General features: G+C 37.2%; 1 protein-coding gene across 1 annotated transcript; it reads right to left on the bottom strand.

Annotated features, from left to right (window-relative positions):
- Window positions 1-1,827: 1,827 nt before the first annotated feature.
- LOC120629539 (kinesin-like protein KIF19) lies at window positions 1,828-25,477 on the bottom strand. Its single transcript, XM_039898498.1, has 15 exons — window positions 25,403-25,477; window positions 23,713-23,781; window positions 22,711-22,821; window positions 21,814-21,999; window positions 10,598-10,723; window positions 9,393-9,508; window positions 8,290-8,463; window positions 7,453-7,618; window positions 6,158-6,273; window positions 5,331-5,612; window positions 4,950-5,130; window positions 4,038-4,251; window positions 3,589-3,718; window positions 2,915-3,049; window positions 1,828-1,918 (listed from the first exon to the last, which is right to left on the bottom strand). The coding sequence occupies exons 1-15, from the start codon at window positions 25,475-25,477 to the stop codon at window positions 1,828-1,830; spliced, it is 2,172 nt and encodes a 723-aa protein (XP_039754432.1).
- Between the last annotated feature and the right edge of the window lie 558 nt (window positions 25,478-26,035).

Genomic DNA, 26,035 nt, shown 5'->3' with positions numbered 1-26,035 from the left:
AAGTTTATTTTCATATTGAGCTGTGTCCTAGAATAACAGGACTTTTTATATCACAAACTGCTTCGTAGATCTAGTACTTGAAATGTTCGACTGCGGATCATGAGTAATTTTTTGGCCGACTTGCCCAGCAGAGGGGATGCAATCGATTGCTACGAACTATTAGCCAATGAAAATAACAATGGTATATACACAGCAGATCATTTACATAAAACGTTCCGCAACACCATGCATTTTGTTACATTTAATGTTTTTGTTTGGAAACAATTTCCGAACAGACTATACTATACCTACTTACTTAGTTGTCGCTTTATTTAGTTGTGCCGCATCAGGTCTCTGACGGCAATGGTCCACCACAGCATTACATTTACAGAGCCTATGCTTTGTCTAATTTCGGTCACAGTAGGGATGAGGTACTGTTTATTCGTTAATTAAACTAATCGCTTATCGATTATTGTCTTCATAGAATTGGAATCGATAGTTTCATAGACTTATTAATACCTTTAATATTTACAAAAACAAAATATATTGTAATTGTGTAATTCCATCAATAGATGGAATGTTCGATTTATTTCATTTCAAAACCGATTTTGATCGTCAGTAGTGGTCCGTTATGCGTGGCATTCACTCAGTGGATGGTACCCATCGATTAAGTACGACATTATCTGTATTATGTTTAAGTGGAAAGAATACGTTACCTGTCAAAATTATCATCCTAAATTAGACAAAGCATAGTGTGAGATTTTTAACCTACGTTTACTTATTCGAACGCGTGAAAGTTAACTATGATTGATATGAAGATGAAAGAGCGCCATCTATTTATTGAGAATACCGTGTTTTATATTGTATCTATGATAACTAGATGGCACTCCATCCATTTTATACAAACCGTAGTTATCTTTCACGCGATCGAATAAGTAAACGTAGCTGTATGTAGAATATCTTGCACTAAGCACCCAGGTTAGATAACCGGGCCTATACATTTTTTTTTTAACATTAGACATTAATACGTTTACCTAATAATATCTCGAGTTATCGAGAATTTTGCCTATTAGTATTAGAATGAACTTAAGTTCAAGTTAAAAAACTCTCATACCTATCTGCGTTAGTGTCCATCTGTCACTAAGGCTGATAGGTCAGTTTAGCCCGTTCACAGTTATGTAATTTATTTAATTATTGTTATTAAACTAGAACGGACTAAACTCATTTAAACTACTACTATTGCTAAATTAAATTAATGTTATACATAATGTGTAATGTCAGAGGTAAATAACTGGTAATGGACTTGTACTCATTACTCAGCCCCGATTGTCTATGGTATTAAAATCCCAAATGCTAACATTTTGTGGCGTAGGTACATTTTGACAACTTTTCATGCATGGACTGGCAACGTGTAAGGTAAATGACAAATTATGGTTGTAAGTTGGTTACGATTAGAATCTAATAAGCATCAGGGCTCTGGTAGGTAAGGTAAGGTACTGAAAATAAAATAAAAAAACTGTGAATTATCCTATGACATTATCCTATGACTAGTAGGAGATGCAACAGTTGTTTAACCAACTTAAAAATCTAAGGACGTCAGTAAAATAGAACGATAGCAACGCAAAAGTCACCGGAAATCTGTTGCGACTCCTGCGTCTATTACGGGGTTCGTGGCACTCTTTGGTATAAATGGAAGCCGCCACGTAAATTAGTGTTGATATCCTCTTTGCAATAGTCATTTGACAGTTACAGGTACATCGTTGGCAGCAAACAATAAGTAATATTTATTATTCACCACTGTACGTAGATGCACTTTAGAAGAAAGACCGGTAAAAATTCCAAAGTGTCTCAAGGAGCTGCTCTATCATTGCCACGAGGTGCGGTTACCACCAAGCTATCGTCGCTCGAGTAACGCTTGAGAGTTGCGGCACTAGCACGACTGAAACATAAAATAGAATTACAAGTAATTTTCTTCTTAGATTGATCATAAAAATTGTGAAGCTCACTGACCTCCATTATCACCACTGTTCTGGCTGCTGTTGTGCGCTGTAAGTATGACGCTCTAATAAAAGTGTCCAAGGTACTAAATTGGAATAGCTAAAAACCTTCTTCTTCCGTCAACATTGTCATCGTCGTAATCTTACGGGGCGCTTCAAATGGAATGTAGGTATAGAGACAGCCAGTCCCGAGGGTCAATAATAGAGCTCAGTCGTTATAGTTAGTTAAGCCTAACGGTAGCAATTTTATCCTCAGCCTATGAATGTGAGCGCAGGACTCCACCCTGATGAGAGATTGGGGTCTGAAGCATAGACCTACCACACACCACATGCTGCAGTCACACGCTAGTCATAACCGACAATACCGACGGAATCGGATCGATTTCGGTACGCAACGAAGCAATTTACAATTTTTTTTTTTATTTTTGTCGTAATTATGAAGTCTTCGTGTTCAGCATAAACTATCGGGAAAATAATACTGTACCGTGTAAAGCCGACAACCATTATTCTCCGCAATATGGTCTAAAATAAAATATATTTATATCTCCGTGAAGAATTACATAAACTATTTATAAATAGTTTAAGTTCATTCAATCTCATTTAGCAGCACTCAGCACTTTAATGTGCAATATAAAGAACAGGGAAGGGCAGCGCCAATTAACTAAATCCAGGCGGGTACTGCGAATTTTTAATCCTGGAAAAAACTGTTGTGTTGGCTCGAGCCGGGAATCAAACTTTCGTTTTGCCAAATTCAGGATCATTCAGGATCTCCTGAACTTTCGTGTAAAAGGCTAACCATTAGACGGATAAGGATAAGGACTGGGATGGCGAACTTCGCAAACTCCGCATAGAGCACTTCGTTAGTCCATATACGCTTCCAAGGCCGAAGTGAAGTTCTCAATACTGTGTTCTCTTAAGGAAATTAATTAAAATATTACCTATATCTTGTGCGTGGTCGCGGCGTTGGCGCTAGTTGAGGCAGATGGTGGTCGAGAGCCATAGTGCCGCCGGAACCTGAGCTAGAACCGCGACCTGACCCACTAGAACTCTCGGACCAGGTTATTTCCGAGACACTGTTAAAATAAACAATCGCCTCTTAATTTTTTTTCTTTAACTCTAACGTCGTCTGTAGTCATCTTCATTAATAACACCTACTTTCAGTGTCGTGTAGTTGATACATGCACTGAAGCACTGCATACCCTAATTTTTTGAAATAACTCGTTTTAGAGGAAGATTTTCTCATTTTACGTCATGTTGCTTTGGACCAAACAAAAGTATTATAAACCATAACAAATATGGAACGCCTCGTTCTGGAATCTGTAGATATCTCACATTACAAATGCGCGTCCCAAACTAATCCAAATCATGCCAAGTACCAATGGCAAGCCAACTAGATTCTTCATTGCTTTCAATCAAGCGAGATGATGGCCAAGCGCAAGAGAATCTCATAAAACTGATAAAAAAGACACTCAAAACGCGCGTTTTTTGTGCGAGATACCTGCTACAAAAATGGGGAGTCTTTGGTTACATTAAGTTATGCATAAGAAGTCTGAAACTAAACAGGGAATTGTTTTTTACATAGGTAAGTAGTCGTATCTATTTAAGAAATTACCTGGAAGAAATAGGTGGTAGGCGGTACGGCGAATTATATTCGTTACTTTCTGTGTAAGTGGAAGCATGGATTTCTTGTTGATACAGTTCGTACAACTGGGATAAATCCGGTTGGACACCGATGCCAAATTCTGTAAATGACAAAAAATACTCATCGTTTTTAGGTTTGGCAATATTTAGTTAAGGAAATTTTCTTTCGTAGTGTTTCATGAAACCTTGGACTATCGGCTTGAGCATTAGTGACAATATTAAGATTACATTGTGAATCCTCTCAGGCACGCAGGTTTCCTCAAAATTTTTTCTCCACAACTAAAGCACGTGGTAAAATGCAATGAACACCAGATATACGCGTCAACATGAGCGGAGTAGCACGGAGGCCTATAAGAGTAGAGGCCTCTGCCCAGCGATTGCTTGTGATAGGAATGATAACCGACGACAATTAATATTTACCTTCGAGAGCGCGTCGTTGCCTCGTTATGATCTCATCAGTGAGCCGACGCTGCGCGTCCCGTCGTTGCAACGCCAGGTCGCGACGTCGCAACTCGTGCGCACGCGCAGCTCTTTCTCCCTGCAGCGCCAGCTTATCGGCCTCTAGTTCGTGTACTCGACACACCAGCGCCAGAACCTCGCGCTCTGGACCGCTCTCGATATGCGCCGGCAACTCCTTACCACACAACACCAATATTTATATGAGGTAAACCGGCATTGCCTTTTATAGGTTTCGTTTTATATTTAGGATTACTAGGTGCTTTAAAATTAGATTTCGGGGTAGGCTTAAATAAATAAATAAAAAAACCGATCAGGTTGCACTTGTACAAAGGTTTTAGAATTTAAAAACAAAGCAAGTCCGCATGGTCTACGCGCTCCTGGCGCCAATAAATATAAGATCGAATACGAGCAGTCAATCAACTCAGTAAATGCTCACACGGAGAACAAATTGGATGGAATTCGTTCCGTGACATATTCTTAGGATTGTTTAAAGCGAACTTATCTACTGATAGGTTGGTATGAATAACTACGGATCACGGGATCCTGTTATTACGGTTATAGGAGTTTCCCTTTAATAAATACTTAATATCTGTGTGTGTGACTATACAGCTACAGCTAGCCAATAGGCGATATCTCTTCCTATGCCTAAAAGAGTATGCTGAGAAGTCTGTCGCAGATATAATCACTAATTTAATAAATAATTTGTGATAATAATCCATTGCTCCAGCTGCCGTAATGGTTCGGGTTGAACTGACTCCTGCTAACAATAGAAAGCGGCGGGCTCGACCCACACGGCTACTTTTGCATCTACGCGCTCACTCCTTACGATGTGAACACTGCCTGTTCGACTAGCGCATCAAAATTGTCTAATACCTGTTCTAGTTGCGCACCCCTGAGCCTGACTTGTTCCAGCTGCCGCTCAACACGGTGTCGTTCCGAGCGAGCTGATTCCTGCTCTCTCTCAACCGCTGCGAGCTCTGCCCATGCTTGCTCCACGGCTATTTCAGCCTCCGCACGCTCACTGCCCACGCTGTTGACACTGCCTGTCCCCCCTCTAAATGAAAATTATTTCTAGTATGAAGCAACGCTAACGTGATTTTTTGCAAAAGGATAAATAAACAGTTGCTATGGGCTAGATTTAAAGTGCGATTTTATATCATTTATCATGATAAAATTGCTGAACGATTTTTGATTTTATTTAAAGGCGCTACCCTGAGTACCAGCATTAGGTATTATATATATTTGCATCCTTACCTGTAACTTTGTTGCGTGCTTAGCCTCGAACCGGTAAAGCTAATGGGCTTGTAGAGTCTGTTGAAGCGCGCTTCCCAGTGTGAGATGGTTGCGTGCTGCCGCTCCGCATCCAGTGCGAGGCCCAGAAGGTTGCTGTCCAATTCCATGAGCCGGCGACGCAACCGCATCTGCTGCTTGAACGTTGACACAATCGCTTCGCGCAGGGATTTCAAATGTGCGCTCTTTTCTTCTGACTCTTCTTTAGTTATCGTCTCGTCTATTTTCTGCTGGTCGTCTCTCTTCCTGTCACTTTAACGCTAATTAGCTTCCATAATAATCCATACTACCATACTAATAAGATAAATGCGAAAGTATGTCTGTTCGTTTGTTTGTTTATTACCTATGCTGTTGGCTTAACAACGTACGATATTGATATAATTAGGCACAGAGATAACTTATATCCTGGGGACGGATATAGAACATGTATATTTTTGCCCAGGATCTAGAGCACCGAAGCTAAAGCTATTTAGAAATACGAGTAAATTTCGTTTCGTTTTATTCAACTACAAGTTAGCCCTTGACTGTAATCTCACCTGCTGGTAAGTGAAGATGCAATCTTCTTAGATTGCATCTAGTAATGGGCTAACCTGTTAGGGGTATACCAGTTATATTAATCGGTTTTTACGATTGTATTTTTGTACAAAATATAACGACTTCATCATTATTCTAACTGCTGGGTTCAGACCTCCTCTCTCATAGAAGAAAGGGATTTAGAGCGTCTGACCTTTTTCTTTTTTATCAAAAAAATAAATTAACTGCAGTTTATTTTTTTATGCTACTTCGTTTACCTCGATCGATCATCTTTCATTTTGGTCTTGAGGCGTGAAATCTCCTCCCTCAGTTCATTTATTACTGTACGATATTGCGATAAATGCATTGGAGTTTCAATTAGTTCGCGTTCAACCTGAAAAATTACACACTACAATAAGCTTATCGCCCCCGTATTATCCATTAATAATTTTTTTAGGAAAAAGTTCCTCCTATTTAGTTTGGAAACGCTGTACCTATCTCCTTAAAAAATAATTGCACAATTCCGATTTAATAATTAGGAAATAAATTTTTGGTCTCTTTTGTTAAAAAGTTAAGAATTCTTTTTGAGCTAGGTACATGAACTCAAAATTTTTTCGTGTTAGGTATTTTAGCTTTATATTATGAGAAAGATTTTCATAAACCAAATTACTGCTTAGATTGTGTAGATTTATAATTTTGGTTCTCGTAGTGCCTAAATAGGCCTAAAAATTGCTTCATTTACGCGGTTTCATGATTTTTTTTTGATACAGCGGCCTTCGCGGGGCAATTTTGTTGTAAGGTAGGATGAGAGAGAGAGGTAGTAGGATGTAAGGATAGGAAGGTAAGTATTTCAAGGAAACTATTGCCGTAGCGCTGCTGAGCCTTAAGGCCCTTAACTCTTCATGTGTTTCCCCATAGAGTGCGATAACCTCAAATTTTACCCATTTTTATCGAAATCGACCTTTCGTTTAAAAATTGAGCAGATTCAAGTATTTTTGTTTCTCTTACTTTGTTTCATGTTATTTTTCTTTCATTTTGGGTCCTCTAAACATGGCGGTTTAAAAAGTGGTTTTTGAACGTTTTAGAGGGTTAGATTTTCCAAAGTAGGTATTAAGAAGCGCTTTTCGCGACAAAGAAATGACAGCGACATATCTAAACTATTACAATTATAAAAAAAAAATATTGCTCTAGCATTAGTCAGAATGTAATAGGGGAATGCATTTGTCTTTAGATTTCAGGAGTTTTAGCCTCTTCTCAGGGTTGAGCTGGATTTTCCAAATGTCATGTAATCTCAGGATTTTTTAAATAAAGAACAGATCGAACTGTAGACACCTTTAGTCGGTTTCTTTCATTCGACAACTGAGCTCCCATGAAAGAAAAGCTCATTCTACGTTTGCATTCTGTCATACCTGTTGTCTTGAAAATAGCTGCCCACAAACATAAAGTCAAAAGCTCAGGATTTTTCAATGGAATCTAGGCCTATTCGCAGGACTTTTGATTTTTTCATGTCATAACCCTAGACTCCCGCCTATACTATCCTCTAAATAAATGTAACAAAGCAACAGGTGCTAACTTTATTAGTGATAGCGGAAGCTCGCTGTGCGTAATGCAGGGTGGAGCGAGTGGTGTCGCGGTGGGTGGCGGCGGGCGACACGTGCGCCACCATGGCTGTGCGGCACCTCCCGCCCAGAACTTCCCGCAGCAGCCGCGTGAGCTTCGAGTCACGGTAGTTCACGTACCTGTACGAAACATTATCTTCAGGGCCACTTAATACACCTCTCTAATGATCCCATGGGAGAGAGGGATTATAGCTTAGACCCTCCACAATGCACAATGCGGTTTAGAGGGTCGTTTTTTATTTATGTTATTGTCACAATTAATGATAAGAATCACGACTTACGTGGAGGGTTAAACGTATTACGTATTCGAGTTAGGAAACTGACGGTTTCTACCCTGGTACCTCAACCAAGGAAGACACTGTCAGTTTCCTAACCTTAGGCTAATAGAACATCTTAAGACAAAAAAAGTTGATACCTTAGTATAACTATGTATTACATTATTGGCCCGGGATTCGAACCCAGAACCTCGTGATCCGTAGTCAATCATGCAAATCATTTCATAAATGTATGTACAACCCACACGACATTAATAAATACATACATACATACAATATTTATTCTTTCGTCTTTTATAAATCTATTCTTGAATTGGGCGCTTATAATATAAATTAAAAAAAAACATATCAAACAATTCAAATCAATCAATACTGTTACTGAAAAGGTTAAGTAAAAATTTCTAATTTTATTGGTCCTATATAGGCAAGATGCAAACTTACACACCACCAAGAACTGATTGGAACATAGGTTTTGATTTGCTTTTAGTATGAGTTAGTTTGGCTAAGTAATATTACCTTGCGCCCCCGGAAAGAGCCATGATACAGTTGCCAAGTGCAAGCAAGGAACGGTTGATGTGCGCACCCTCCAATCGCCTCGCACGAAGTCCGGCGCGCTCTGATCCTGCAAGATCGATGAGAAAGAGCCTCCCACGCTGTACTCCCTTCGACACCGACTTGCTTACTGATACACTATTGATGACAAGAAATAAAAAGTTCCTTAATTATGTTATATTGCACTTAGCAGAGATCACTGAGTAAATATTTGTTCTTACGTCTATAATACAACTTTTACGAGAACTTCGGTTTTGATGGCTCTTGCGTGTTTTGCGATTAATTGGAAAGAGCTATTTATGAATAATGATGAATCCATACACGTTATGCTGTATTACTGTGCAAGTAATAGACAATAGTATATTACTTTATAAGTAATAGTATACATGATCAATATCGCAGCTGCATTGCTTTTTTTTTTATATTAACGATAGGCCAGCGCTTGACGACGATCATGCCCGTTAGAAAGCAATGATGAGGTCTAGGTTGAAGCACGCTTGCCTAGAAAAAGCCTATTCACTCTAGCCTTGAAGGCACTCAAATTATACGTGGCAGGAAACACAGTTACCGGGAGGGCATTCCACATCATAGCGGCACGAATCAGAAACGTTGATAAAAACGTTTCGTGCGTGTTGATGGAATATCAACCACATAAGGATGGCCCCGCTTACGGTGTCTCGCTGTTCTGTTATGATGTTGTTTTCACGATTATATTGCGTCTGATTTCTTATAGTGATGTAGTATTTCTCCGCAGATGCCAAAAGTCCATCACTTAATTGCTGCCTGCGCCTTGCACTGGCTTCCAAATATTTTCGAGACGAAATGTTCATTCTCTGAGTCCAAATCCAACATGTAATTGGATAGGATGGATGCGTTAAGACGCGTCATGGAACTGTCGGAAAAAAGCTCAGTAAATCGCCTTAAGGTCGCCGATGCGATCGAATTAAGGACCTCCTAGACCTATAAGACTGCAAGGCTCAAAACTACGTGGGAGGTCGTTAAAAACTGACGCTACAAGAACCTAGATGCGTTATAAAATATAAGATTCACGTAATAAAAGAACAAACCTTAGTAAAGCATGTCCTCGTGAGGATTGTTGGTTTGCATGAGTGGCTTCGGCAGTACGCGCTCTATCACCTCTCGCCAAAAGCTCAGCTACATGAGAAGCATCATTAGCTCGAACCTGGGAGAACCAGACCACTAAAATAACACGAAATCCGATGGGGAGCAAGCAGGAACTATTCTTTTTTACTCTAAAATAATGTCACGTTTAGGTATGTTTTGTTCTATAATATCTTTGTGTACCTAGGTGTATAGTTCCTCACCTTATGTTTTATTTATTGCTTGTTTCAAATAAGACCAAAATCTAGATTGGAAGAGTAACCGTAGAGTGAACAGAATTAGCTCAACGGAAAATACACAACGTGTAAATTAATACAGATATACTCGTTCTACTTCCCATGCTTTAGAAGTACATTATGTACTGTCTGTGAAATTTATCAACTTTATTTATATCCTATGCGCGTGTCGATCTTTTATCTTGATTATTTTGTATGGAAGAATAAATATGCTTCTTTTGATTTCATATTATTACAGCGTGATTCTGTAACACGTTGTATAGATAATATAGACAGTTGCGTAAAACAAATTCATAAAAAAAGAAATAAAAAAGGAAACCTAAAGGAAAATATTTGACAGGAGGGGCCTTCCTCTTCCCCTCAAAAGGTTTGCTGGTATATTCGACGACGGCCGGTTTTCGCATTATGTAGTAGATTCCCACAACTGGAAAAAGTCGTTAGTTTGCGTGATGAAGATGAATGTTTATCAGAGTCTGGGTGTTTATCTGTATGTTATAAGTATTAATGTATATTATTCTATATACTGGTACTTTGTGACTAGACGGCCGTGTGTTTTGTGTCGTAGTATATTTATTTATAGTGAAGTTATACTAATAAATAATACTTAGTATAAGGATAAATCGAAGTAGAGGCATCAGAGAACGACAAGGTCATATAACGTAAATTTCAACAGCGTTGTTAATTTACTAACTGTTCTGTTACCACTATCAAAATGCACGTACCTAAATATACTAATTTGTGAAAGATATGTATAAAATCACATCGTTTTAAATACCTTACGTGCTACAAGGTACCTACATAAAACTTCACGCCATTCATAATGTCACGCTATCATATAGCTACACTAAATTCCATTATATTACCCGAGACTCAGGGTTCATTTTATAATTGGAAGGGCAGGGATTTTTTATTACCTCACTTAATCCTGCAACAACTGGTGGTCCGTTGGCACCCTCGTCGCGTAGTTCTAGCGGTCCCAAACTGGGGTTTAATAGATCACGAATGTTCTCGTTATAGATCTCAATGTAGGACATCTTAACCTGTAACAAAATGTCATCAATCAATCATATCTTTTATATTTAAACGAGCAATTCTTGTATATTTATATAATTGGAATCTCGGAATCGGCTCTAACGATTTTCATGAAATTTAGTAAAATGTCATTTTATTCGTATTTTCCGATTAAAACCGATTTGGTGCAACGAAGTTGCACGGGTCATAATACATAATAATTTATACACTACGTAAAAATCTGTCATTAGGTACAGTTCTATTTACCGTACCGGGCAAACGATTTTTATCACCTTAAACATAAAGTGTAAATGTCTAAATTCTTATAACTAGAAGTGAGAATTTAATATAATTAGTTCATGTAATTAGTAACATAAACATACAATTTAGAAATATAACTTTACATTAATTTTATTTCTTTTCTTTAAGTCAGTAGTTAAATAATCTTGTTCCCTTTTCATGTCCCTTGTTACTTATATACAACATCGTACTGAATGACGACCTTCCTGGCATGGCGCAGCGGTGAGCGCTGTGGATTTAAGTGTGAGGTCCCGGGTTCGATCGCCGGCAGAGTAAATTTGAGAATTTATCTTATCTGAATTTTCTATTATCTGGTCTGGTGGGAGGTTTCTGTCGTACCAACAAAGACGTGCCTCTAGCGATTTAGCGTTCCGAACCGATAAGGGGTAAGGATTTTATACAACTGCCATACCTCTAATAAAGCGTGCTACCATCTTCGACTGCATCATCACATACCAACAGATAAGATTGCAGTCAAGGGCTGGTAACTGGTAGTAGAATAAAAAAAAGCGGAATAGGTTGGTAAACGCAAAGCCTTAAGAGATAGGAAACCTCTTTAGAAAATAAGTAAGCCAACATCCGCTATTAATTTGTAAAAAATAACTATCCGATGATTATTATTAGAATATATCAGGAATATCATAGCAAAGCTACCGCAGGTAGGGGCAGTGTCTTGAGGGCGTCAAAATACTCGTAGCTAGGAGCTTAAGAACGTTTGATAAAGTTAAATAATATTGACAGAAGGATTCAATCAACTTTGATTTAATCCTTTTGGCTCCTAACCAGCAAACCTCGAAGGAAATAAATTAAAAAGGTATCTCCCACGTCCTGAAAATGACGTAATATAGTGTAACACGGCTTTTTACTGACTTTATAAAGCAGTTTGCTACAAAATGCGGTAAGGGCCCAATCAACCTGCAAAATCTAAAGTTTTGAGCGCTTATCATTCCTTATATTCTTCCTATTTATATATTATAAACAATGAAGATCAATTCATTGTAAACGCTAAGTTTATTATTTATATGGTATTTATGCATATATATATTATATATACATATCATAACAAACTACCTTCTTCTTGAGCTGTGTTTTACGGTACTGGTAGAGGTACAAATTGTACAAATCGTACACATCGTCTGAACTCGATGTTTAAAATTTTTCCCGTATTTTATGTGGTGTGCAACAAAAGTTTATTCATTGATTCGTTTATCCCTCACATCCGTTATCTCAGTCTCAATTATCCTCGCCTTAAGGCGCAGTCAAATAGTGACTTTGTTGCATTGGACGTTTTAAAATCGAACCGTCATATTTCAATGTACGCCTTAAGTATTTGCCGTGAAAGGTGAATGCCCGGGTGATTAAAGGGCTGCCTCTGATAAATGAATTTTCACATTTCCATCATTATTATATGAACAAGTATTCTATATAAAATATGAGCGTGCCATGTGCGCGATGATTATTTAATGACTATAATGTAATAACCTTCCTCGAACTACCTCATTCGTCCTTGTTTCGAGTCAGGTATAAGCAATAACGTAGGATGGTTTTTGTATCAGGAAATCTCCCCTCCGAGCCTGGTAGACCACGTTAAGGCTTCGTTTATAATACTACGGCCCGGCGCTTTAGAATAAAGTAGCATGTTTAACTTCCATAGCCTGAAATTGATGGTTTCCACCTTCTTTTTTGATGATTTTTGGGAGGCACAAAAGTAGTGTGTCCCTAGCACAATAATATATGTTTTTATTTTCAAGGCACAACATGCAGACATAGATAGGTAGGTACGTCATACGTCCTATGAACTAGGATGTGCACAAAGGTTACGTTACTTATAAAAAAGTTAATAATTCCCGAGATTCGAATTGCATTGGTCAATAAAACGTACTTACTTTTAATATAAAAGTAATGTACTCATAGAAAATGTGGAAAAATTTAGTTTTCATTCGTAGAAAAATAAACCATCAGTTACGTTCATACACTATCTATAGGTACATTAGGCTACCACATGTTAAACATAACATGGTTTTCAAGGAAGTTCAGTTGTACCTCAAATTGCCGTTTGCTTTAGGAACATTGAAAATTCTAAATCAATAGGGGGTGGGTATGTAGGTACTATGTAAGCACACAAAATGTGTCGACTAACGACCGATGACTAATGATCACACTACCCTTGTCCCTTGCAATATTAAACGGCAACCATTATATAACAATTTACCCCATTACAAACATTAGCCTAACTACGGGAGCAAGGAATAATTTAATAACACGTTTATTTACTTAAAGGTCAGTCCCGTTCAGCTTAAGTACTATAGAACTGAACAGCAGTAAACATGTTCTGTTTTTTTTATATAGTTCTTGATAACGTAGTAGTGTGAAGTTGTGTCATTTGAAGTAACAGCAAAGACAAACTGCGGCATCAAACCTGCCTCCATACCAGAACGATGTTGCTGCAGCGAGCAATCATAAAACGCCCCCGTTGTTTGAGTAAAACTCTCATTGTTTTGTAGTAATTTGTGAATTTGAGTTCTGTCATATTGAAGTAAGCAGATTGAATGTGCTATTCAACCTGCGTCCACACCAGACCCGTTGTTAAATGACGTGTCCATTTGAGGAACTCCAGGACGCAGGACGCAGTCTTGATCGCCGCCATATTAGTTTATTATCTATGATCGCCACTAAGGTCACCGGTTGGACTAGCGTCCAACCACGGTATGACCTTCATTTGAATGCTTACAACTAAAACCATATTTAATTATTATCATAATACAGCAATATATATGACTGAAACTCTCTCAACTACAAAAGAGTTAAAAAGTTATAAAAAAAAGCTCTGAGAAGCTTTGAGTTAAAGTTGTAATAGATACAATCGACTACAACCTAAAAAGTTTGTTTTTAGAGTTTTGCGAGTTCTTTTAAGGATTTTTTCAATGATTAATTATTTTAGAAAGGTTTTTTTTTTTTAACGGAACCGCAAGTAAGTGCTACAATAATCGTGATCAATTGAACTCATTGTATGACTATTTTCTTAAAATTATTCATCGGATAACAACTGCCTGCCGGCCGAACCGCACTTGAATATTTATATTGCGGTTAAAATGCAGCCACGAGCTAGCCAGCCTGTAGCGTAGGACAATATTATCAGATTGAGATTATAGTACAACTTACCCCTATAAACTACTTAACTAGCCAAGTCAGGGTCGACAAAAAAGTAAAGTTTGTACTGCAACTTAATTCCTTGGAATGCAAACTAAAAAGCTTTAATTCAATCGTCAACTGTTATAATAGTTAGTCTATATTTTCATTTATGTATGCAATATAATTTATTGTGCAAACAACTTAATGAATGCAATATATAAAGCAGAAAAAAATTGAGACAAATATCGTCCTGAAAAATATCTGTTTTTTATCCATGGACTGACTGGATACTCTTTTATCCGTTTAATAAATTGTCTACTGCTAATCTAATCGTAATCTAACAAATTTACCGATATTACTATAGATATGAGATATCTCCGTGCAACTCAGATAAAAAATGCACATTATAAGGTTAAGTTAATATAACAAAACAGAGAGAAGTGAGAACCTAGAAAGTCCGTAGACCACCGACGTTAGTCTGACAAGGTAAACATATTGTAAGGCTTTCCATTTACGCAAGTGACGCAAAAATGGTGTCAGTCGCTGTCAACGGCCGATTACTGGCCACGGAAGGGTACAGGAGTCCTGTCAAAAAAAGAAGGGTTAGGTCGTTGTCCGTGTCCAAATGCGGATTGGTAGACTTCACTTCCTTTGAGAACATTACGACGAACTCTCAGGCATGCCGGTTTCCTCAGGATGTTTTCCTAGTTTGTTTGTTTGTTTTAATACTTTTTTGCACAAAATTTAAAAAATTAAATGCACATAGGCGATACTTAATGCCTGGAGGCACTTTCTACCTGTCTAACCTTTGGTAATGTGGACAGGGTTTTAATAATTATGCAAAGATAGACAACCTTCAGCGTCAATTGATATTTATTCCTTAAAAAAAATTACGCACAAAAAGTTAGAGGAGCGAGATAGGGAGGCCGAAGCTTTAACTTTAGCTATATTATCCACTTCCTATATTTTACTTTATTTGGTATCTAATAATATTATACTAATATCATAAAGAGGTAAAGTTTGTGAGTTTGAGACACCGCCGCGGGTAATCTCTAGATCTACGGAACCGATTTTGAAAATTTAGGCTTTATATTAAACTAAAAACTGAAAGAACTTTGCGTAGTAGTCAGATTTGCAAAGTAGCGCTAGACCTTATATCTGTTTGGTTTGTAAAAATAAATACGTAACATGCAGTCAGTCTCAAACTATACCTATCATATTTATAAATTCGTAAAGCAACGACATTCTTAAATTATAATATAAAAGGCGACAAAGACTACCTACTTTGCAGTGTCATAGGTATCACAAGTATTTAACAGATTACAGTTTACTAGGCTAGCACAATGCCCATAGCTAGATGTCTAAATAAATCTTACACCTATGGAGGCTAAATTTACGGAACAGTATGGATTGGACTAAAACCGTCTCTCCTATGAGAGACGAGGCCTGTGCCCAGCAAACTAAAAAGCTGGGACATTCATGTCTATTAATGTGCCAGCGGATGATGAATCACACATGTATAATACTAATATTATAAATGCGAAAGTTTGGAGGTTTCTTACTCAATTAAACCAGAACTTCTGAACGGATCTGGATGAAATTTAACACAGATATAAATTATAGTATGGATGACGTGTGGTGTCAGCAGATCAGAATACAGCTGTCAGCACCCCTTTTCTCCCCGAGAGTGTCGTACGAGACGACTAAAGGAAATTAACTGAGAATGAGCAACAGCACCCTCTGTGCTACTACCACCTAACTCGTCTGCTCAGCTAACCCTCCCGTATGGAGAGGCCTTTAGTCCAGCAGTGGATAGGCCATCTATGACAATAAATTGTACTCTGAAATAGCACATATGCTACTTTTTATGCTGGAAACATATAACAGTTGCCGTGGGATTGATTTGTTTGGCATAGGTACCTAGTAATCAACGGTCAGAGGATAACCGGCTACATTTTAACCCTGAATAATACGCGGTTCCTACGAGTAGCATAAAAGTAAAGCACTTCTACAGTAAAGAAGGTTTGACCATTATTATTACAAGATGCTTGTAAACCATTCGAGTGGACTCGTATTCCCTGAAGCGGTGATAGCCCCGTTCGAATCCCAGCACGCACCTTGAACTATTCTAAGTTATGTGCGTTTTAAGCAATTTAAATATCACTTGCTTCAACGGTGAGGAAACCTGCATACTTAAGAGTTATCCATTATGGCCCGTGGGCTGTAGAGGGCCGGTAATGGGTTGATATGATGATTAATGATGATGATGGCTGGTACTGACTCTGATGTCTAGATACCATATCATAAATCTGGAACCTACTTACCTAGGTCCACATTATACTAACCTTGAATATACACAATCATATTAACTGGGTCAAATAAGAGCGTTTTCTGCATTTTATAAACACATTTAGCTTTTCACGGGCAATTATTTTAAATTCAGGGCAAGGTAAGAGGTTTGTGAACAAAAATTAAATACGTAAGAAGGCTTTGCGATTCATTAATAATTTACACCTCATTTGAATATAACAGTACCTACCAGTGTGTCTTCCTGTAAAATTTGCTAGCTCTCTGAACCAGATCAGATCAGTTTATTTCAATGCTCTAGAGAATGCTATAAATAATTTATTTAATAGAGTAGGCAAATAGGTATTCTAGTAATGTATCTGTTTATTTTATTACCATGAAGAATATTTATTTTAAAAAAAAACATTTAAATGTTGAAATATAGGCATGGTGCCCAAATTGCTGGCACTGTTGCCTCTTTGTATGGCTAGACTTTAGCCATTGGGCTAAATCAGCGAGGATACATTTTTGAGCAAATTTTTATTTAAAGTTCTAATTTTCCTTAAGGGTTCTCAAACGTACCAAATAAATGTCAAAATCAATTGTATTTGTATTTTAGAGTGAATTGATTCTTTGCATACTTTTGAAGTTTTATTTGTTTTTTTTTTTAAACTTTCTTTAGTCATCTTCCTAGTTCCTACGTTTCTTGTGCCTATATTTATCTAGTTCCTACGTAATTTAAAGGTCAGTGCACGCCATTTAATACCCACCACATTTGTTTTTATTTGGGAATTAAACCTAAAACGTTAAGTTAGCGTGTTCGAAAACCTGGAATAGGTACAATTTGACAGTCGTTCAAAAAACTCAAACCTCCAATAATTGTACTTTTACTTTTATATTGTTGAAAGGTGTCAAGTAGAGTTCGTGCCAGACATTAATAGAGTGAGTCATGTGAGGAAAATGACCATGAATATTTGAGTAAACCTACCTCCGGACTCGATTAAGCCTTTAAATGACGTCGTAACATCTGACTGAGGACCATGGAACTAAAACATGCTTTAAGCTTTTAACGGTACTTACGTATTTATTAGGTAAGTAGGTAGGTGCACATCACTCAGTTCAATGCTTCAGGAACTTCCTGGTACATTAATTGTACATAAAACTTTCTCTGTCTTTAGGTACCTATCTCTATATCCTATGTAAATAACTAGGTACAAGAATTATAATCATAAATATCAATGAAATGAAAAAAAGTTGCATAACGTTAACAAAAGTAAATTAGATTTGATACGGACTGCGTATAACTAGGATTCTACAGGAACTGAAACAATTAAAATAAAAAAAAACTTCACGTTGGTATGAACTATGAAGCAACCATATGAATATATTAAGTCGTTGGTACCAGGAACTCTAACTAACCTTGTGTTTGTACAAAGGATTTTTAGCCAATCACAGCACACACACACACGATATGGGCAAAATAATAAAATAAATTCTAAGGTATACCTTAATCAACATGTCAAATAAACTGAATACCTGCTTAAAACCATTCAATGGAATGCCAATAAATATTGTAGGTACCTTTCTAGCCTACCTACTTGTAGTTTCTTTGTAGGAATAAGTCATTCTTATTCGTAGAAGTTTACTTATTACCGAAATGTCATTTCCATTTAGGTACACATTGTCCTATGTCAAATATATTAAACTGCGCCTTTTTGCCCCGGGTCAATCACGCTGCACGAGCGTTGGCAATGACCTTGCCTCGGTCAAGGGGGAGCTTCCCCATTAACACCCATAGTCACCCTAAAAGTACAACCTCGAGAAATAATAATAAATTCTGCCATATCAGGTCAATTTTACGCTGCCTGATTAATAACCAACCACGTGACGAAGCGGTGATGGTTCAGAGTAGAACTTCAATTTCAATTTCGGGCGGGGGCGAGTTCGAATCCCAGCTTCTCAGCAACTCTAACTTTCCTAAGTTATGTGCGTTTTTAGCAATTAAAGTATCACTTGCTTCAACGGTGAAAGAAAAAATGGTGAGGAAACCTGCAAGTCTGAGTGTTTTCCATAATTTTCCCAAAGGTGTGTAGAGTCCACCAATCCGCCGACTACGGCCCTAATCCCTTCTCTTTTGGGAAGAAACCCGTGCCCAGTAGAGGGCCCGTAATGAGTTGATATGATGAAGACGATGTTGACGTGACGATATTCCAATTCAATATTTAAATTAAAAACGTACTTGCTTGTACAAAATTTTACATGTATAATATATTTAAGTAGTATTTCGTACAAGTACGTATCATCATAGTTATATCAATAACTGACGTACGTCTTGCTAAACATAGACTTCGTGTTGGAAGTTCCAAATTTCAGTGCCGCTTTCGTCCAGCGAGCGGCATCTTTGTAATATTATGTTTATGTCAATGTCTCTCTAGATTTAAAAGGTATATGGTTTATTTAGAATTTCTAAATATACTATGGTATATTGCATATTTGTACATATACTACATCTTGCGAGATTGCATTGACGACAGATTATTAACTGTGTCCTCCATCCACGTCAATGCGGGCACCGGCTAAGATTCGGACATCTGCATTTTACATTGATGTATCGCAATTCTGAGTTCAGATGATTTAAACCTACTTAGTATTTTAACTTTCCAATGGTTCAATATTGCAGTTTATGTAAAAAATATACAAATTAGCTAAGTAGTGCTAGGTACTAATTAATTAAATTATTTATTTTCACATAGTTACAAAATTAGGTGGGTTTAATAAGTGTGGGTGGTAGAAACTATTTGGGCGGACAAACTGTATTACCTATAGGCATGACGTAAAAAGAGGGTGCTTCAAAAAGTAGTAAGTATTATGTAAGTAGGTATTTCCGGTCAGTCAAAGTTCGGTATGCGATTCACACGGACGATGAAATGCGAATAATTTTAGTAGTTACCGTGCATTCTTATGGAAAACAGCGAAATCTTTTTAGAACACTTTTGAACAGTTTTTCGTAATAAGAGGCGTACCATAGGCGTGCCGTACCTATTTTTTCAATTATAGTCGGTAGGTATTTACCAACGGACGCTATCCGTCATACCCTGAAGAGATTATGAACAGTGTATTTTTATGTTGCCATATTATTTATGTTATAATTACGTAGTCCACATCGTCCTCATAAAGAGGGCTTAGAGCTTATTGTGACAGAGCTTTTCCGTACCGCCATGGTAATTACTGCCGCCAATCAGCATTGCTGAGTTCCGGTCTGATAGGCACCGTTGCCGCTATTTGTCTAGGATCATAGGGATCATAGGTATGCATGCATATCCCAGACAAATAGCGGCACTTTTAAGGACGTGTTCTTTGCATGCCCTGCGAGTTTTTGTGCTATTTACAGGAAATTGATAATTATAACTATGAAAAACCATGTAAAGAACTATGCTCGGATTTGCACAGAGATAAAGAAGTCCTTATAATAATCCTGGCAAAACTAATAAGCGGTATGGAGACAAAGACAAATAGAGTAGACGTCCCACTAAGTGAAAATACAACATCAAATTTGTCACAAGGAGTCCCCAAACACAAACAATACAGTTTTCTATGTAGTAGACGTAGGTATATGCTTCTATCTTTAATATGGGTTTTTTTCTAAGCGTACATTCCTAAAGGCTTATATTAGAATAGGTTTATAAATTCTAATAAAATTTGGGGATACTGTTTGCATTGTAAACATACAGCATCGGTATTCATTGTAGCTTTTAATAAGAATGGCACGGAGTAGAACGACCTCGCTTCGCTAATAAAGAAAACGTGCGAAAATATACTAAAAGCATGTAGGTAGATCCGTACAATAATATCGTCGCTTAGCTAACAACTACTAGCGAGCGCAATTACCAAGGATTTCAGGGGGTTACTACCATCGCTTCAAGCATTATTATTTTAAAGACAGTTCTATATGACATACCCTAAAATAATGAAAAAAACGGTGTAGTATGCTCCCCTGAAGCTGAAGCCCACTGGACTTATAAATTCCCCTACCATAGTATTCAACGATCAATCAAATATTAATGAAATCATCAACATTTATCATCAAGCGATTTATAAAATCTTAAGACAGCAGATTATTACATTATTTACTATGAATATGTATATTAATACATAATCTATTCGTACTGTAGTAAATCTTATATTAGGTAAATATGAAGCAGAGATTATCACATAGATTATATCGCATAGTGCTTTGTAAATACTGCAGTTTCAAATGACCTCAATGCTAATGCTGATATGTAGCGCCACTGTTTAGCCGGATGCACTTATGTAAGGAATTTATTATTGTTCCCATTTCATTTAAAGTATAAATATGTAGATGACGTAAAAAGAGACCTAGTAGTCTTAAAGTTACGGCTGGCGATGCCGATGTTTCAATACTTACAATATTAACTAAGTATACACGTATATATCTTGCCTGTATATATATGTTTTATACGTTAAATCGTACCAAGTTTTTCTTATCGCTAAATTTTGATGAAATGTTACAGTGGGATTTAAGACATTGACTTCAACGTCACCTATCTGAGCCTCCCCCAAGTTTTACTTATCTCTTTATTAGAAATAACGAAAATCCATCGCGTAAATCTATTGTAAAAGTTGTATGGAGTTGTCAATCTTTGCATTTGGTTCTCCATATAAAATAACATATTTCCGTTAATATGACGTGAGTTTACATGAAATCTTACACTAAGGTCACAAATCAGACTCAGGCAAGCGCTACCTTGTCATCGAGTAAAACAGATAATAATAAAAAGATAACGGAAAGTAGAGTTCATCATATGCATATCCATTCCAAAAACAATTAAGTATGGTTACAAACTCAAGGATAATCTGATGACTGATGTAGCACCAACATAGAGATTGTTGATGTTAAGTTTTGCACATTTGAAAACGCAGTCGTTTGCAACACACTTTCGATACTTGAAATCGACTCTACCATTGTAAAAATCTAAATACTAAGGGTACTGGTAGTTACTGATGACAGTTTTATTTATGAATCGATATCGGTCGTATAGTGGCGTGCACTTCATTTATACAATTTTGTATATAATTTAAATAGGAGTTTCAGTTGTATGCCATCTCATTGCTTTATGTCTAAAATATTTTATACGCCACTTCTTCGTAGATGTTCCAGACAAATAGGTGTAGGTATGTTACACTCTTGAGGTGATTTCGTTCATGATTAAATTTAAATTAGGTAACGGTATTTTGATACTCGAAAACGTGTCTACAATAATTGCAAAGCTGCCGAGGTGGTTTTTTCAATGATTTATGTCATTAAAATTCGGTCGGTCGGTGTTACTATACCCAAATATACAAATTAATTTAGGATACTACGTTAGCAAACAGCACTTACCTCGTAAGCATCGGGTAAGTCGCTCTCTGCTATGGACGTGAAGAGATGGTTGAGAGCTCTGGACATAAGCCCGGTCATCGTGTGCGTTTTTCCTGCCCCCGTGGCGCCATACGCGAAGATGGCACCCGCGATGCCGCTCAAGGTGTCTCCAACAAGAGGCGCACATACCGCTTCGTATACTTCTTCCTAGTGAAATTAAAATTAAATTGAATAAAATTCATATGACCTAGTTATATCCTAGATGTCCTTATGTCAGCATCATCATCAATCCATCAACGGGCCAATACATATCACGTGTCTCCTCTCGGAACGAGAAGGCGTAGGCTGTAGTCCACCACGCTGTCCAAGTGCGAATTGGGCGTATAGCTTTGATTATGAACACAGATGGGTGCCCACAAATTTATGTTTTTTGAAGGACTAAAATTAAGAACTTATTTATATTTCACAAATAAGTAGGTATATTCATTATTAGATATATTAGTTGCATAACGTCCTGAAGGTTACTTACTATTATCTTCGGCCAATATCAAGGTAATAACTAGTGCGCAGCGCAAATTCCGTATATTTTTGGCCAGCCACTTTCCAGAAGTCGCCTTTCTTTGATGGACTGTCATCGAAACCGCTACCAAAGTCGGAAGAAATGGATCTGAACCGGTACCAACGTCGAAAAAAGTTGGACTGCCGGGAACAATAGGTATATATGGGCCTTCTGTTTTTTTGCGCCCAAGGAGTTCCGGTTTAGGATACCTTATGCCCTAATTAAATGCAGAATTAAACTTGATATGCAGCCTGGCACCGGCAAAAGTTATTTAAAGAATATACTTCGTCTTTACAAACTCTACAAGTCTTAGCTATTTAAGCTACTCCGAGATGAAGAGAATGTAATTTATTTCATACTTGAGTACTGTCTTCTCCGAAGACACGGTCGTATACGTAATGTTTCTCGTTGAGACGCCGCTGGCGCAGAACGTCTCGTCGGGAATCCGCCTCTTCTTCCAGCACCAACATCTGTTTAATTAACAAAAGGATTCAAGGTAATGTCCATAAGTAAACATATTTTTACTAAACAAAAGTTTGTATGAAGATATAAAACAAAACGTAACGGTAAAGAAAAAAAAGTGAAAAACCTACATGCCTAAGTAAGTGTTCTCCATAATGTTCTCAAAGGCGTGTGAAGTTTACCATTACGTACTTGGCCAGAAACGTAACCCGTACGCTGTAGTAGGCCGGTAAAGGGTATACAGTGATCATGAAATGCATGATGCAGCCTAATTTGAAGTACCTATAGGTAGGTACATGTGCATTATTTTTATTTTAAAAACTAGTTAGACAATCAGTTCTCGTAATCAGTTATCATATTATAATAGCTTTTTGTGAAATAACTCTTCCCGGGAAGTTGACACCTACTACCGCCTTGCTTATTTCTGCCGCTAAGCAGCATTTCTGTGTTTCGGTCTAAAGTGAGTAATTGCCGGGGCATTAACGCCCACGCTTAAAGTTGATTGACACAGGGCGGAACGTTGTAGGATGTGTTCCTTCCATGTCCTGCGAATTTTTTGCTCTGTATTCCGCTTACCTTCAGGTAGACAATCTGATTGGCCCCTCAATTATTACTATAATTTAGAAACTTATATAATTGAGTTGGTGACATACAAAGTGATGAAGTTTTATTAAAACTTATTTCAGCTTATTTCACCTGTCCGCGCATGAGTTACTAATGCGCGGGACAGGTGAAATAATGCCTCAAGATTTTTCGCTAAAGGAACCGTCTAACTGGTTTAATAAGTTTCTTTAAACATGTAACTGTTAAATATAATAATTAATTTATAGTAATGAGGTGATGGCGAAAGTAAATCCAATAGTCAATAGGTATAATGTAGGTATTAATGTAGCGGTCACCTTATCGCTGACCACGTGGACGATCCGGGGACCTTCATCAGCGCGCAGCGGTCGGACACGCACCGCCACCTGCCGTCATTCAACATTTTACACTTTATTTCCTTGACCTCATAGTGCAATGTGAACTTCTATATTCAAATGGATGACCCATTTGAATATATAGGCAACGGCAATTTACCCTTTGTAAGTGTGTGTTCTGTTTAAAAATATTTTTCCTGTAAATTCATAAGGATAACCGCTTTTTGTTTCCAACTAATTTAAGTTTCTGGTTTTCTTGATACGGTGATTTGTTAACAATAGTAAGAAAGATTAATATTATTCGATCGATACACAGATCGTTATTCGTAGATTAGGTAAATAGTGCGACAAGGTATTCTGTATACTGAAACGCTCGATACATAGTAGGAAGATACGTAACGTAAGTTGCAAAAAACGCAAAAATTTATCCCATTAATTTCATATAAAAAGGGGATTTATTATAACTATTAAGTTGTGGTTACATAAATTTGCAATCATTCATTTAATATGTACCTATACCAAAACGCGAAAAGTTGTATGTTTGTATTTCTTATTGCCATAACGTCTGAACCGGTTTCGTTGAAGTTTAAAATGGAGATTTCATCGCCTAGATTGTATCTAAAAGAAAATTCTCAACATCTCTATTAATCTAGAAAATTCTAAAGTCTCCGTAGGAAAACCATAGAAAGGAAGCGTGCAGAAGATAGCTGTGCAATAAAAGTTATTAGAAATTACCTACCTAAGTACATACCTACGTAATTAAAGAAACTGTTTTCTTTAGTATCATTCGAGAACTCGTGATCATTCGTTATCGGACTAACGCAATCTCAGATAAGTTTTTTGTCATTGTATCCTAGGTGTAGGTCAGTTATTCTAGGTCGGTACAACATCTCCGTCGGAGAACTATCGGCAGTAATTAGTAGGTAAACATTTACCATACATATTTACCTCGTCGGAGCTTATACAAACAATTCAAGAATAACTAATCAATCACTAAATACATAAAACATACCTATTACACATTACCTAGGTATACACATACCAATACGACTGGCGTATACTTTTCCACTAAATAATTTCAAGTATGTTATTTTGCAAAATGGCATGATTCCTCAGTCGGTATCTTTCTCCTCTTTCAAAACGCAAATCTCGAAAATAGCTGTTATATCTCTCTACCATTCATTGTAATTAAGACTCTATACTAAAATACCACCGTAGTCTACACCTCCTATTGCGACGATTTATTAAACATATAAATAATCTATAGGTATAACTACTTACCTATCTTTGCCATACAATTATTATCTAAAAAAAGGGTAGGTAGGTACCTACGGTCTACAGAATGAAAAATATGAAAATTTGCAGTTGCAACTTTGTGGGGTACCAGTATCACAGTAATTTGTCTGAGAAATATATATTTTTACTTAATTAGTTCTCCTTACTTACCTAACAGATACCTACTCTTGCTAGAGATCATTGATTTAATATAAGTATATTATAGGGAATTTGTTTAAAATTCCAAAAGTTCGTATACAATCAGAAGTGGGATTCAAATCCACGCGCATATAATTTTGGTTCCAGTAGGTACTTAAGCACCTATATTTATATTCATGAAATTCCGTGCCTAGATCACAATAATAAAGATACCTACATATATATTTAAATTATATACCATCAATTTTTCTTCACTGACTACAGAACGTCCACTCCCTTGAAATTTTTCAGACGTTGAGCTGCTCTGGGTCATTATATTAAATTTCAAACAGCTATTCCAAACACATACACTAACTTTTATCACCAAAAATAATACCGCACTTATTTACTCGTAGTAGGTAGTAACGATAAATTATTATTTGTAATTAATAACTCTTCAAAATAGGTAAACAAAATTGAATAATTTAAGGTTACACTTGGGGCAAATATTTGCCTTATTGAACAGAAAAATTCAAATTAATTTCGCTTTATTTGAGCGCGCGGTTTTCACCCTTGGTTACTTCACGTGGACTGAACGCTGATCAAAATATAGCCTTCGCCTTTGAGCGGTTGCTGGGGTAACAGCCTATCACCACAAATGAAAGCTTCATGCGCCGTCACCTACCTTTTTGAGTTCTATAACTCTAAATCACATGCCAATGCTAAAAAATACCTGAATTATTGTAAAATGCAGATCAGTACAATAAAAATGCGTTTTACCGGCGCCATTGCCGGGCACCGGCCGGCTCACACACCTTTGAGAACATTTCGGAGAACTTTCCGGCGTACAAGTTTTCCTTCACCATTGAAGCAATGGACATTTTAATTAACT

Source organism: Pararge aegeria, chromosome 14, assembly GCF_905163445.1.
Source record: "Pararge aegeria chromosome 14, ilParAegt1.1, whole genome shotgun sequence".
NCBI classification, from domain to species: domain Eukaryota; kingdom Metazoa; phylum Arthropoda; class Insecta; order Lepidoptera; family Nymphalidae; genus Pararge; species Pararge aegeria.
This window is presented reverse-complemented; position numbering and strand designations above follow the sequence as displayed.

Coding starts and splice junctions, on each gene's coding strand:
- LOC120629539 (XM_039898498.1), bottom strand. CDS start 25,477: ATGACCCAGAGCAGCTCAACGTCTGAAAAATTTCAAGGGAGTGGACGT. Junction 6,274..7,452: donor CTTCCGCTATCACTAATAAA/GTTAGCACCTGT, acceptor GTAATTTTTCAG/GTTGAACGCGAACTAATTGA. Junction 4,252..4,949: donor GGGGTGCGCAACTAGAACAG/GTATTAGACAAT, acceptor TTGTGTGGTAAG/GAGTTGCCGGCGCATATCGA.